At 32.4% G+C, this 15,375-nt stretch overlaps 1 protein-coding gene across 3 annotated transcripts; it reads left to right on the forward strand.

Annotated features, from left to right (window-relative positions):
• Positions 1-8,616: 8,616 nt before the first annotated feature.
• Positions 8,617-14,581, forward strand: LOC106664599 (choline-phosphate cytidylyltransferase A-like). 3 transcript variants are annotated; one of them, XM_014390480.2, is made up of 10 exons: positions 8,617-8,885; positions 9,283-9,372; positions 12,156-12,264; positions 12,357-12,473; positions 12,537-12,688; positions 12,737-12,958; positions 13,441-13,608; positions 13,704-13,807; positions 14,037-14,097; positions 14,444-14,581. In XM_014390480.2, exons 2-10 carry the CDS (start codon positions 9,295-9,297, stop codon positions 14,480-14,482), a joined length of 1,050 nt encoding a protein of 349 aa, XP_014245966.1. In that variant the 5' UTR covers positions 8,617-8,885; positions 9,283-9,294; the 3' UTR covers positions 14,483-14,581. The 3 variants fall into 3 exon arrangements, with proteins under 3 accessions (XP_014245966.1, XP_014245965.1, XP_014245967.1); XM_014390479.2 differs by lacking the exon at positions 8,617-8,885 and adding an exon at positions 11,976-12,076 and having other exon boundaries at positions 9,291-9,372; XM_014390481.2 differs by lacking the exons at positions 8,617-8,885; positions 14,037-14,097 and adding an exon at positions 11,976-12,076 and having other exon boundaries at positions 9,292-9,372.
• The last annotated feature ends 794 nt before the right edge of the window (positions 14,582-15,375 follow it).

A 15,375-nucleotide genomic window follows, 5' to 3' on the forward strand; every position in this document is an offset into this window, starting at 1 on the left:
TTAAAAAAAGTATTGATGTTTTTAATATGTAAATTAGGCAAATAGCTATTATTTAATTAATAAAGTGTTACTACAATGATTTCTGAAAATCACTGGTCACCTTAATTATACATTTCTCATTTCTCACCTGCTTATTTGTAGGTTGTAGGGTAATTGATAATATTTACAGATTGTCAGATAGGCAGATGTTTAAAAAAGTGAAGAGAGAAATTGAAAAATGAAATCGTTATTGAATAATAAAATGAAGCATGTAATATGTGCATGTGCATGCATGAGTGCAAGTGTAAAAGTGAGTATGTGCATGCACACGTGAGTGTATGGGTGTTGTTTCATATAAATTGACAATTTGAATTGATACTTTATAGAAATGTTTGCTGAGATATCATTTCCAGTCATAAATTTATGTAATTTAATACATTATAATATGCCTACATGATTGATATCAATCAACTTAAACATTGTTTATATTTCCACATAAAAAGGGCAGGAAAACTAAAACATAGATGGAACACCTCACAACCATTATGCATGCCTTTCAATTTTTGTGTGCTAATTTTACTGCTTACGTAATGAAATATGGCCTGTCTTATAAATTACTTGATGTGATTGAGCGTTGAATAGAATAGAATATGTGTTTATTATTTCTGCTTACATAATATTAGATTTTATGTATATATTATTCCTCAGGCAGGGTTAAACAATCCCTTCCTTTCACTCTAATAAATTACTATTTATTTAGAAATCGTGAGATACGGTCTGGTGTGATGTAGGTTTCAGAAAAACATTTTCTTTATCGTGCCAAAATATTTTTCTGAAACCTACATCACACCAGACCGCATCTCACGATTTCTAAATAAATATCGATTAACGGTCACTAATCACCACACACTAATAAATTACCTTTATTCCAATAAATTAACATAAATATAACACAGTCACAACACTAACACTATATGCATTTAAAAATCCCTACAGCATGATGTACCAGAAGAACAATCTGTCTCTGCTGTCATGCCTCAAGACTTCACACAGGTCCGATGGTATGCCAAAATATTGCGATCTACAATTAAAAAGGTGCTTAATTATTATTTCATCCTTGCATAACAGGTATCTATGCAGACGCTTTCCTGCCAGAAGGTGCCGTGTGTTATTATTGTATGACCTATGCATAGTTTTGTCAGTTTTGCCCCCCTTACACATGCTCCGTGGACCAGACTGATTTCTTTCTTAACCTGCCACAATTTGGCAGGATTATTTTTATTTTTCTGAGCCTAGTGGTTCTCCATTCTTATTTTACAACATTTGAAACAAATAGCCTTAAATCCACTGGTACAGGATAGGAAGCATCGTGGGCTTTCTGGTGACTCCTTCATTCCCGACTCCTGAGACTGGAAACCCACACCATCACGATGTTCTTCCCAATTGTGTAAATCCCTTTTAATTTTAATTTAACTTTATTCATCAGGGGATTCACAGAGGCTCTTCTCCTGAGCTTCAGGACTGCACTGAATGAGTTTGTATATAATGAAAAGGAGTTATGGTTTTGTCTTTTGTAATGCTCAGTGTGAATTATTACATATTACGCAAATTACTTTGTATACCTAAATGCCATGGTTTGGAATTTGGGGTCAGCATGGCCACCTCCCTCCCGTCAAACTTATCTCTAAACTATTTTGAAAATTATTGAGCATTGCAATATTATTTAATTGTGTTTTTATATTACATATAAAATGTATAATATGTACATACCATGATAAATTGATTTTTTTAAATTTTATAATAGTTCTCCCAATAGTTTCATTTATTGCACTCTTCCAAAAACAAGTACATTTTAAACTGAAAAAGATTTTCCTCTCTTTCGAAGATCCTAACATTCAACATTAATATTAACAAACATTGCTCTAAACATATATTTTCACGTTACATCTTAAGAATAATTTTACTATGATTTTTTTTACATTTGGAAAAAAATTATTCAAGTTTTTCATCTCAACCACACTTTACATAAAAATTATAATTTAATTTAAATAATTCCTTTGGTTCAATACAGCCAACTAAAAACATATAGATTATTGAAGTAGTTCAAGTTGAACATGGCATTTCAATTATTATTAGAAAGAATTATTTAACCGATAAAACTTCAAAGAGTTAGTCATCACATCACTCTAGACATAGAGTGTTTCCTCATAAAATCACGTTATTTTAATTGATGGAGCAGTAAGTCAACAAAGATAAAAAAAAATTGCTAATATCAAAACGAATGATTGATTTGGGTGGATTTGAGGTTTTTATATATACATAGTACATAGCATTGTTTTACTATAAGAGTGCCATTATTTTCGGTTGACATTAACACCTTTTGTCAACTGTATTCATCAATTTCGGACAATTTATTTTTCTTCCATACAGGTCAGTACAATGAGTGAATTATTTTGTTATGTGTTTAAAACATAACAATTAGCAATCAATAAATAGACACTTTAAGCTAAATTATACTCTTTTATTTTCATTTATTTTTTAATTTAATTTTTTTAGACAGTTCAGAAAAACACCTTTTTCAATTTTTTACCGACATTTCGACCTTTATTTGGTTCATGTTGAGGGCATAAAGTTTGGTGCTTTGTGGGAAATATTGTTGAGACAATAATTCACACAAGACCAATGTGACACCACAGGAAAGCACCACACTTTATGCCCTGAAGATGACCCCAAATAAAAGTTGAAACATTGGTAAAAAAAATGAAAAAGGTGTTTTTCTAAACTATCTCATTATTGACCTCTCCTCACGACTTCAATTAATTACTATCATACTGTTGCTCAAAATTGTTTAACTCAAAAAAAAAAAAAAATCACCTAAAGATCACATTTGTAAATGCGGCAAAAAAGCGTTTTTGCTTGACAGCTAATTCGATTTAAACCAGATACAAACTCCAAAGTAAAGTACAATGAGTGGGTCTGGTAGGTGAAGTATCTGACGAATTACGATTCAAGTCCTTCCTCCTAACTATAGGGTTACTTAGGTTTTGGGTACTTACTATTTTTCACCCCTGTATCACGGATTGAATGTACGTTGTCGGAGGACGGTCACCAAAACAACACAAAACAATTCAAGTACATCTCTCCGGTTCTGCAGTGTAAAAATACCCCAAAAAGCCTAGAGATTAGTGTTAACTACGGCCTCAGGATAGCAATTTTTACACGGCCAAAATGGTTGATCGTTTATTACCTAACGCGAGAACAAGAAAGAACATTCAAAATAATTTTCTAAATGAACCCTCGCGGAAAATACAGAAAACAAATCTAACTTAGAAACCTAGAATTTCGAGAATCTGAATGTAATTAAATGAATGGGAAGAGGAACAAAATCAAGGAGACGAATCAAAGTTGAAGAAATGTCTAAAACCAAATGAGTCTCTTCATTCGTCTAGCAATCAGTGTTTAAAAAAAGAATGAATTAAATACAGATAAATGTCAATTAAAGTATTTATCAGATAGGTCGGGCTTTCATTTAATCAAAAATTTCATGTTCCATGGCATAAGATTGGAAAATACCAAAATTAGATAGCGTTAAGTACTGTTAAGAATTCGACTTTAGGATAAAGAGATTATAAATTGTACCATGTAATATTCAATTACACTTTAGAATTGTCAGCTTTATTTTTAAAATGATAATAGTTGCTGAACAAGTGGTCTGTCTCAATAGAAAAAGTATAAAGATATAAAGTAAAAGACGAGAAGAGGAAAAGACAAAATGGTGTAATATGGCTTTCAGATCAGACAAATGATTCACATATTCTCCACCAAATAAAAAACCGTTGAAACGGCTAAAAATCCACTATTTCATAATTCTAACGATAATAACACTAAATTTTACAATATTTTACAAAGTAATGTAACAACAATTGAAAAATAGGAAGGTCTAGGATGAATAGTCAGTCATTGTGAGGAAAAACAGCTTTGGCAGATGGGTAGAATAATATTTGTATTATTTGAATTTTATTTGTAAGAAGTTGTTTCAATTGTATAAAGGTAATTTTGTTTAACATCAACATTTTATATTCCAAACGAATTTTTGTAATAGGTCGAGATTAAAGTGGTTTTGAGTGGCATAAACATAAAAAATGTTTACAAAATCGTTTCTTTTGCTCTCAGGGCTTGGAGCTACAGGTACGAATGTTTATAAAATTGGAGCTACTTCCTGCGGAAGTCCTAAATTATTTGCTCTATGTATTTAAAAAATATATATATATTTCCCCTTCTTTTGTTGTCCGTTAGATACGTTACATTTATATTTTATGATTATTCGGAGATCGTGAGATGCGGTCTGGTGTGACGTAGGTTTTAGAAAAACATTTTCTTTATCATGCCAACGTTTCGATCTTTATTAATATCATCTTCAGGGCTCAAAGTGTTTGTTTTCCGTGAGGGCATTCTCAACACACACAAGAATGAAACATCTACACGGAAAACAAACACTGAGCCCTGAAGATGATCTCAATAAAGATCGAAACGTAGCACGATAAAGAAAATGTTTTTCTAAAGCCTACGTCACGCCAGACCGCATCTCACGATCTCCAAATAATCATTGACTAACGGTCACTAACCACCACACATTTATATTTTATGTATTTTAAGTTAACATGTTAAGTTAAAAGTGTTCCATTATCATGCTTCCCCTCAGTTTTTATACAATTTTAAAAAGAAAGTTTTAAAAAGAAAAATATAACATTAACAACAACTATCTATCTATAATTAATATTTTATTTATCAAACAGAGTTGTTTTCTTGTTCCGCTGAGAAAACTAAGATTTAATTTTCATTTTTATATCACTGGCATCCTATGTTGTTATTTTCTTTTTTAGTGATAAGCAATAAAAAGGTCTTAAGATAATTGTCTTTTGTACTCGCACTAAAAATAAATTAATTTGGTTCGAGGCAAGGAGCCACTTCTTTCCACTTCTTGGGAAATTAATAGTGAATCTTATTTATACTCTAATAAATCACAGTCCCATTATAATTGTAGGTCTTTGTAAAACGGTTTGAACGGCATTTAAACGTTTAATAAGAAATGTAATAGAAGAGAAAATTTTGGAGGGACATTTACTTGTTGGCGATATTAAAATTATAATTGTTCTTTATGCTGATTATGTCATTATTATGACTGATAACCCAATTGCTTTCCAAACAAATACACTTATATTTTAGCTGACGTGAACATTGGAATTTAGCATGCGATGAAGAAATTAACATCAGTTCTCATTTTATGTGAAAGAAATATGCAGCTCAAATTTGTTTTAAACTTTAAATAGTGTTTATCTCGAAAACAAGCAAAAGCGTCATTTTTATTCGCGGCCTTCGTATGGTAGATACCAATGGGTACATTTTTTTACGCTTTCTCTTCCAAATTCATATTTAGTTTCACTTACTGTAATTATTATCCGTTTTTATTTTTATTAGATGCATTTACGTTGAATTTATTCCTTTTTTTACCATTTAAATGTGTAAATTTCTTTGTTTTGTTATGACTTTATGCAGCTAATCTCGTGGGATGAGCAATGTGACGAGCCTGTAGTTTAGTCAGACGGGTTTCGGCTTTTTCGACCTAAACTACATGAAGGAAAGGGCTCTCTTAGTTAAAAGAAAAGGCTATGTGCAAATCTATCGCTGAAGATGGCGAGAAACTGAAATTATCTGACAGACAAAACGGCGAGGACAAACAGACCAAAATGATCAGAATGATGACGATAATGATGGAAATGTAGGAAGTGGGGTTTTTATGTCCTGCAGCCTTCTGACTTACTGTACTTGTTCCTATTTCCTTAGTTCAGTTCAATAGACTCGATCCTTCTCTTTACGAGTATAAGGGCATTGACTGTTGCTGCAATTCCGTTTTCTTTTTACCCCAGGTTGTCTCCATTGAGCAGTTGCTTCACATTCGACATAGCTGGCTGGACATATGGGTCATTTTGGAAAGATCATGGAGATAGATCAGTGGGGACAACGTGGGATCACAATGAGGGCTTAAATCAAAAATTAAATTTGAACCGCGGATTGACGTTAATGCACAACGATGTGTCGATGAGCTGGCGGTTCTCTTTCTGAAAAATGGAAAACTCGAGCTATTTCTTTTGCTATAGGTTTGTTAAATCTACGCACATACATCCGTAAACTATCAACAAAACGCAAGTTCAAGTTAAAACTTTCGACTTGCATTGTTTCAGCTACAATCCTGCATGCTTCAGTCAAAATGCCACCAAAGGCTGTCAAAATTGCGTGGTCTAGTTTTTTAATTCTCTGGGCATCCTGAACGCACATCCACAGCTTTGGAGGAGTCTATAAATCAATTGACCCTATGATGGAACTTCACCTCATGTGGCAACAAATCCGATTTGAATCGGTGAATCTGTCCTTGTACTATAAAACAGTAAAGTCCAACTCCCGGAATTTCTTTAAGAAAATCAGGCAAATGCTATTGCGTTGTTTAATTCCATGTGTGGACGATTAAGGAATTGTTCTTTTAACTCAAAAATGATTTGTGGTTCTGGGAGTGAAATAAGGTCATTGTGTCAGCAGGAGTTAAAATGATCACTGGTTTTCTAAGCCTCAAAGTGTTTAACACTGTAGGACACACATCTACATCCATTGAAGCTGTGCTTGGGTTTGAACTTTTGAAGTTTTCGTTCAACATAATTTGTCAGAAATCGTATATGGAGGGAGTAAGACTTTTTTCCCCGTGTTAGGAACGGAAAACCGGCTTCCGCTTGGATGGGCGGCCATTGATTAATACAAAAATACAATTTTCTGTTTTCAGTATAAGAATTAAGAAGTATCGACCACTATTTCTCTTACGAACACTCTGGATCAAGGTATGGTCATGAAGAAGAAAGCAATTTAGTTGCTAATGTCAAGCTTTCGACCTATTTTAAGGACCTATTAATATCAGGGCCTATATTAATTTCACATTATGAAAAACATATTTGTACAATTGATTTAACAATCAATATGTAGAACTGGACTACTCCAAAGCTGTGGATGTGAGTTCAGGATGCCCAAAAAATAAAAAACTAGACTACCTAGTTTTGACAGCCCTTGGTGGCATTTTGGTTGAAGCATACAGGATTGTAGCTGAAACAATGCAAGACGAAAGTTTGTAGAAATATAGACGAAATATATAGAACTTTCAAAACAACCTTAAATATGTCTATAGATTGTTAAAGTTTTTTTTTTGCAATCTTATCCCGGAGGTCCTCCTCTCGTTGTCAAAGGCCTCTTTTTAAAATTAATAAGACCTTCAGAAATTGAACTTAAGCCCATAGTGTCTGTTTGAATGTTACAATTATTATTTTCTATTTCAGTATGTAGCATCTCTATTATTATTAAAATAATACAATAATAAAAAATATTTTGTTGCAGTTGTGAGGAGCGGTCAAGAATGAGGTAATTTAGAAAAACGCCATTTTTTGCCGACTTTTCGACCTTTATTCGGGTTATCTTCAGGGCATAAAGTGTGGTGCTATGCTTGTGGTGTCATATTGGTTTTGTGTGAAAGTGTTGTAGTGTCACAAAACCAACACAATTTCACACAAAACCAATATGACACCACAAGAATAGAACCACACTTTATGCCCTGAAGAAGACCCGAATAAAGGTCGGAACGTCGATAAAAAAGTGAAAAACATTTTTTCTAAACTACCTCATTCTTGACCGCTCCTCACGATTTCAACAAATTATTAAACAACAGGTCACTAAGAAACACACATAAAAAACATTACGCAATAAACAACATTATTGTCTTGGTTGTGGTCAAAGGCCAATATTTTTAATTTTCAAACTTAGCCTAGCTTTCGGAACTTTATTGTACCTTTTTCAGGATATAAACCGTACCTGAGAGAAACCTCATTGTTGTTTTTATTTTTATTGTCTGTGATATTGTTTAAATTAGTTTAGTCATTTCATATTTGAAAAGGTGAAGAAGAACGTGAAAGGTTTTCAGTGTTAACATGAAAATAAAAAAATTTAAGTTTATATACTTCTGACCAAAAATCAGTAAGTACAAAAACGTGTGTCTTGTTCTTATATGTATTTGTTTGATGTTAAATTGGCCAAAATTAAAATGTATGATATATCCTTTTGTAGAGCCCGAAGAAAGTACAATAAAGTTCCAAAAGCTAGGCGAAGATTTAAAATTAAAAATATTGGTCTTTGACCACATCCCTGATAACAACCAAAACATTATTTTTCGTAATTAGTAGATAAATGTACAAAACAAAGATAACAATAGTAATACTGAAATGTAGTGCAACTGAAAGGCGGAGAGGCATACACAACAGCCGACGGATGACAGGAAATTTGAATTCCGGCGCCGGCCCTCACCACTCCCGCACCATATTTTAATTGGTTATTTATTGTCTTTTTATTTTATTATTATACGTTTGATAATTTTACGAATAAATTGAGGTCAGGGCTTTCATTCAAGTCATCAAGAACTAAAATACGCGGAGCGATCTGGCCGAAATTTCTATCGGCGTTTTGGGCGTTGACAATTATATATAAAAGAAGATTGCGGCATGTTTTGAAAAAAAGCGGGATCAAGCCATGAGTCAGATTGGCCGGTGAACATCAGCTGACTTTTCCTCGTCCTCTTACCTTGTATTTGAACAACTTGTGAAATGCCACTATTTAATAGTTGGATTGGTCGTTTACACGTATCCTCGATCCTTTCCAACTCACCCTGACCGGTCCGCATTTGCTTATTCTGTCTTCTGCCGGTCTCCTGTCCCCCCCGAATAAACAAAAACAATGCTTTTAACGGTTCCGGCGTACGATTGACACGAGTTTCATGGTATTATTAGAGGGAAGACAAATGTTAAGAATAGAGGCGAAAGGTAAGTCAGGCTTTAGGCCGCCCGTCAGTTTTATTTCTGTTAATTTTACTACGGTGAAATAAATAGATCTATTCAATAATTATTTTTGAATTATTGACAATCGTTCATTGATTTGACCCCGTTTTCGAAGGGGAAGCCCGTTATTTCCAGCAGTTTTACCTTTCTATACGTGGTGTACCTTTCTTTGTAATTTAGTGATAGTTTTCGACGCCCAACCAGCCGGAAGATGCGTTTTCAAACGTTGGCCGAAGGAACGGCCGATTTGGTAAAACGAGTTTTTCCACATCATGTTTTTGTTTTTCCGCGTGTCGTTAACATTATCGCAAAATTTAGCCTCTTTTGTTCAAAACCTCGCGCTCTCGTAAAATTAAAATTTCTAATGTTTTCTTTTTTCCAGCATGAAATAGAAATGTCGAGGAAAAGGTGTAGAGAAGAAAGTGCACAGCCAAAAGTGGAACCATCCACTAATCAACTTAAAATGTCAAGGGTATTTATTATATTTATTACACATTTCTTTATAAATGTTGTTGCAGACACGTTTTATGTCGAATAAACTGCAAACCGCAATGTTTGAACAGTGATAAAAAGCGGCGTTTTCAATTGTTGACTTTCCCCTTGATATATGAATGCTTTTCTCTTTTTCCGTTTTTTACTGAACACAAAAATTTAGATGGGCTCAAACATATTGCTGGCTTGATATCTTTCGATTCAAAGATTTAAATGCCAATATGTTTAAATATTTAAGAACGATTTTGCAAGTTAAAATTTAAAATCTCCCTGATCCTGTGTTTAAAGTCATGGTAGCTAGATAGATAGATAAAGAGTGAGAGGGAGAGAGTAACTATTCTTTCAATTGCTTGCAAGTTGGTAGATGACTTGCTATTTATTCTAATTAGACACTATGTACGTCATTGTACTGTTGATGTATTTTAACCTGCTATTGTTATCACTTTTGCTGATTTTTGTTTTTTAAATTAAATTTTTGATATATATATAATTATACTTTTTATCTTAGGTCTTGGTTTAGATGAAATAGTTAGGCCATGAGTGGGATTCGAACCCACAACCTTCGGCTCAATACTCCGCTGCTCTAACCTCATCTCAACCAAGGCCTTGGATAAAAAAGTATAATTAATTTAAATAATTAATATGGTCAATTAAGTCTACCAAATATATATGTGCGGATTAATTTTTATCTATATAATGTGAGATGTTTATGGGCGAACACACAACTGTGGTCCCTGTGTATTTTCCTTCTATTTCTTGTCTTTCACGCACGTCTTTTTTAAACTTTAGCCGTTTGAGCTTCTCTGGTTTCTGACTCTCTTCTTTCAATGTATAATACATTGATATCCAAAAATACTAGCCTCTTGTTTGTACCTCAGGTTGTCAGCTATCAATTGGAAACAAAAATATTAAATAGATAATTATTCAGAAATCGAGAGATGCGGTCTGGTGTGATGTAGGTTTCAGAAAAACATTTTCTTTATCGTGCCAACATTTCACACCAGATTGCATCTCACGATTTCTGAATAATTATCTATTTAATATTTTTGTTTTTGTTTCCAATTGATAGCTGACAACCTGAGATACAAACGAGAGGCTAGTATTTTTGGATATCAATGTATTATACATATGAAAGAAGAGAGTCAGAAACCAGAGAAGCTGTTTCAATCACTGTTTCTGTTTTAATCACCACACATATTAAACAGAATAATCTTCCAAGCGAAGCCAGAACCCAAGCAGCATGCCGTGGCTCTTTGAGAGTCCAGGCTTCTCATCCAGGGAGCACCAAACCACAGCACCCTGCCATAGAAAAACAGGAACCGCCCAAGCCATTTCTACAACTCGATGTTTCTACAACACCAATATCCCATCATCACCAACTAGAAGTCTGGTCACATTCACTCCCTTAGAGTTTTGATTGATCATTTGTTTGTTCAAACTGTTGTCAGACATTCATTTTGATACAATACAATTCTGAGTGAGATTTTTGTCCAGAGACAGTCCTTCAGAATTTAATTAAAATTATAGTAATTTGCTAGGAATTATTGCACAACACAAAACATACTGCTTTGAGAACGGCATTTTTGCTTATGTTTATTGAATGTGTCTGGTATAAGATTGGTTTTTCTTTTCGATCTTCTGCTGAATCCTGTTGGTATTCCATGAAATTGCTGTGTTCATTAATAATATGATTATATATATATAACTCCCACTGTTGCCCCTGGAATTTCTATCCCCACAACTATATTGTAAATTCTACTGGTTAGGGATGACATGCCTGTTTAATGAGTATTTATTACTCTAAATGCAGATAGCTGTCTAAAACATATGTGAGTAGAACTATCTTTTCCCAAAATTGTTAAACCACTGTGCTGGCTAAAATGTGAAGTATGAGGCTATTAAAAATATATATTGTATACTCACAATGTATATCATTTACCTTCTTGAACTGAATAATTTCAAAAACAAAATAATAAAAGGAGTATATGTGGATTGCTTTAATTTCAATAATCAATGGTATTGAGTGGGTTGTTCAAATGGGGTTTTATCGTTGAGTTTTGATTTGTCTACTAGTCACACCACTAAAGGATGTATTTACTTTTAATGATTATGCAATCATTATCACCCGTTTTCTTGAGCAATCTAGTTTCAAGATAAATAAAAATAACCCATAACAGTTGTTTTTTTTTTTGCATTAATATGATATCACAATTTGGCTTTGAATTTGAGATTGTTTTACACCTTGATATTACCTTTCACATTATCATGGCCCACAATAAAATAATAATTGTTCCTTAAACATATCATGTTTAAGATCATTCAAGGACTTTCATTTATTTATAATACATTTTTGCTGGGTTGCATTGTTGTGCGTATTGTTAGTTTTTAACAATATTATTTTTTACTGTTACCAAGTAAGCTTTTTGAAACTGTGTTGATTTTTTCATATTCTACAGAATTATAATTACATATTTGACCTAGTATGCACTGAAAAGAACCAGCCACTCCCTCTCTATTGGTCATGAGATAATTTATCATTATCTCTGATAAATACTGGTGATTTTTCTCTTTTCTTTGTATCAGTAGTTGCTACGATGCCTTCTGTTCCCTACATTGACAGCCCTTCAATATACGAATTGCAAATAACAACAGTACCAATAGCTAAATATGAAAGTGAAATACATGTTAGTTTATTTAAAAATATAATTTCCACATTTTATCTGGTTTTAGTACTTATATTATTGATATTTTTTCTTGCTTCAGTCAAACACCAAACCAGCACCATTTAGTGATGACGCTGAAGCCATTTTAGAGAGAGAACAGTGTGATTACACCCAGCGGTTCTCATACAAAGCAGCAAAATCTGGAAGGAGTAAGTTGGTTTTTTCTTATTTTTGATTTCTTTTAAATTAAAAGTTAAATAAATGAACATTTAAGACCTCATAAGGTATACAATAATGTTAGGTACTAGGAGGATAAGGGTATATGCAGATGGTATTTACGATCTCTTTCACCAGGGACATGCCAGGCAGTTGATGCAGGCAAAGAATATTTTTCCAAATGTTTATCTCATTGTGGGAGGTATATCCAATAGCAAAATTTAAAATTCCAATAGAAAAACTATAAATATATATGCTATTTCAGTTTGCAGTGATGAATTGACTCATTCTAAAAAAGGTAGGACAGTTATGACCGACATTGAACGCTATGAAGCTGTAAGGCATTGTAGGTATGTAGATGAAGTTGTAAGGGATGCTCCTTGGCAACTAGATGATAATTTCCTGAACGATCACAAGGTAATTTCATGCATTTAATTGACTGATATTCTAATTTGATAAAATTAGATTGATTTTGTTGCTCATGATGAAATACCATATATGGGGGACAGTGGAGATGATGTATATGCACTGCTGAAGGAACGGGGCATGTTTGCCGCAACCGAAAGGACAGAGGGGGTCTCTACATCAGATCTTGTTGCTCGGATTGTCCGGGATTATGACATTTATGTAAGACGAAATCTTGCCAGGGGTTACAGTGCAAAGGAACTGAATGTTTCATTCCTAAGTGTAAGTTCTCTTCCATATTGGATAGATTTAGTGTTTTAATATTTTTGGCCTAAATGCCAAAATGAACAAACCCAAAAATATCAATTTAATTTAAATAAAGTTATTTTGGATCAAATTTATTAATCCATAGAGAAAGATATTATTTCAAACAACTTTAACATATTTTCTAATATAAACAGTATAGTTTAGAAAGTATATCCAAAAAAACAAAGCTGGGAATCTAACCCAGTGAATGTCAGATGGGTTATATTCATAATGAATAAAAATAAATTGAGGACATCTAAGAACACTTCAAGCTTGCTTTGCACTAATTATAAAATTAAAACCTAAATTTTGTTTTATTTATTTAATTTTTAAAAAGCAAGACTGTGAAATAAGTATTTCATTTAACTACCACCAAAAAAGAAAAGAAAAAAATTTAATAATTATATTTTCTTAAGGACGTTGGAAGTAATTTTAGCAAGTTGTTTGTTTATTTAAAGGAAAAAAAGTTTCGACTGCAAAACAAAATGGAAGAGTTAAAAGACAAGAGTAAACGAGTCATGGAAAACATTGGTGAAAAACGATTCGACATGATCCAAAAGTGGGAAGAAAAATCTAGAGACTTCATCGATGCTTTTCTCCTTCTCTTCGGAAGGGACGGCAGACTGGTATTTAACTTTTTTTTTTTTTTTTTTTTTTTTTTTTTTTTTTTTTTTTTGTCCTTTGAACACATACTAAAAACCTTTTGGAACAAACCCAACAGTCGCACATCTGGAGTGAAAGCAAAGGAAGACTGATGCAGGCCTTCTCACCCCCTTCCAGCCCAAGAAGAGAAAGTAGTCCATCAAGTAGTGAAGATTTGAACAGGTGAATCATTAAAACAGCTACTATAAATACTAAACATTTACTGCTCAAAAAAGGGTAAATTCATATACTACAATTGTTATTTACGAATTACAGTATGAAAACATGCTTAATCTATAATGCTTAATTTTTTCGCTTCGGTGACTTGGTTAAATATTTAATTGAAAAGAGATAAATATTGCTTTTTTCCTCATTGATAATTAAATACTACTAAACCAATATCAATTTTCAGGAGGAAGAGAAAAAAAACTGCTTCCAGCAACCAATACAACGATCACTCTTGTCGAGTTAGGGTAACAAAATTAATTTTTAATACATCAGAGATGAATAGTTTTGTATCCCAATCTACGCTATGTAAATTGTAAATGTCAAAAAAGGTAGCGAAGGTTATTTCAGATATGGGTTTAGTTCAATGCCTGTCATTAAAGATTTCTATAATAGTAGGATAAAACTTGGGGTTCCTAATGGTGATTTAAATTCACAATTATTTAATCATTTCATAGCAAACAAAAAATTCACTTTTAACTTATTATTTTTTGAGCAGTGAAATATAATTGAGATACAAGATAAATCAATTAATAATTGTTCTCGTATTGCCTTTTATGAAATATTTCCTTAGAGATTTTTTTTTGCCCACAGTCCTCCACCTTGCAAAGCTGGTCGCTTCGATGGCGATGATAGTGATGAAGAGCAAACCTCTAACCTTTCACCGTAGCTCCATATGAATATTCAAGTTTCTATGTATCTGTTTTGTAGTAAATTATTGCAGCTATTTAACACTGAATTCATTAGTCCTTAAACTAAATTATGATTATTTTAATTATTTACATTTATAAATTTGAGAAAATTAAATTAAAAGTAAAACAGTCCATTATTAAAGTGAGAATAAAAAATTGTTCTAATTTTTATTATGTAACATGGATATTTGAAAAGACTTGTCTTTTTTTATATTTATAATTTGTGGTTTCTTTATATAAAAATATTTTTCTACATTTTCTACTTTATTTGTACATTCAATTTTTTGGACGTTTCGGGAATTTACACCCATTATCAGCATCTACATTTTTAAAAGACATAAAATGTAAAATACTAATATCCTTTGTTATACTTATGTCTTAGGAAAATGTAGATGCTTACGATTGAATTGCCGAATGTTCAAACAATTTAATGTAAAAAATAAAGCAGAAAAAACACATGGAAAAGTTATTTTTTATTTTAAAAAAACACAAATTAAAAATTGTTCTGTTTTGTTTGTAAAAAATTTGCACACAATATTGTGTGTAAATATTGTAGGAGAAAAATAAATTTATCATTGTGATGATTAAGGCATTTAAATTATAAAGTTGGTTGCAATTGAGATCAAAGATCTGAAGACCTGCTTATAATCATTTCTTGTCAATACTGTATAATTGAAAACATTGCATTCTCAGTATTAGAGATTTTTTAAAATCTCAAAAAGTGCCAGGAACTTTTCTAAGCATATATTAAAACATGCTCAAAGGTAAACAAAAGTAAAAGAAAATTATTATATTAGTTAATAAAATATTTATTATTTCAAATCCCCAAATGTT

This window comes from Cimex lectularius, unplaced genomic scaffold (genome assembly GCF_000648675.2).
Source record: "Cimex lectularius strain Harlan isolate CLEC.00 unplaced genomic scaffold, Clec_2.1 scaffold112, whole genome shotgun sequence".
Lineage (NCBI taxonomy): Eukaryota > Metazoa > Arthropoda > Insecta > Hemiptera > Cimicidae > Cimex > Cimex lectularius.

Excerpts from the sequence above, each read along its gene's own strand:
- LOC106664599 (XM_014390479.2), top strand. The coding sequence starts at position 11,987 with ATGCCTTCTGTTCCCTACATTGACAGCCCTTCAATATACGAATTGCAA. Across the intron at positions 12,265-12,356 it reads AGCAGCAAAATCTGGAAGGA|GTACTAGGAGGATAAGGGTA; the intron begins GTAAGTTGGTTT and ends CAATAATGTTAG. Across the intron at positions 12,474-12,536 it reads TGTTTATCTCATTGTGGGAG|TTTGCAGTGATGAATTGACT; the intron begins GTATATCCAATA and ends ATGCTATTTCAG.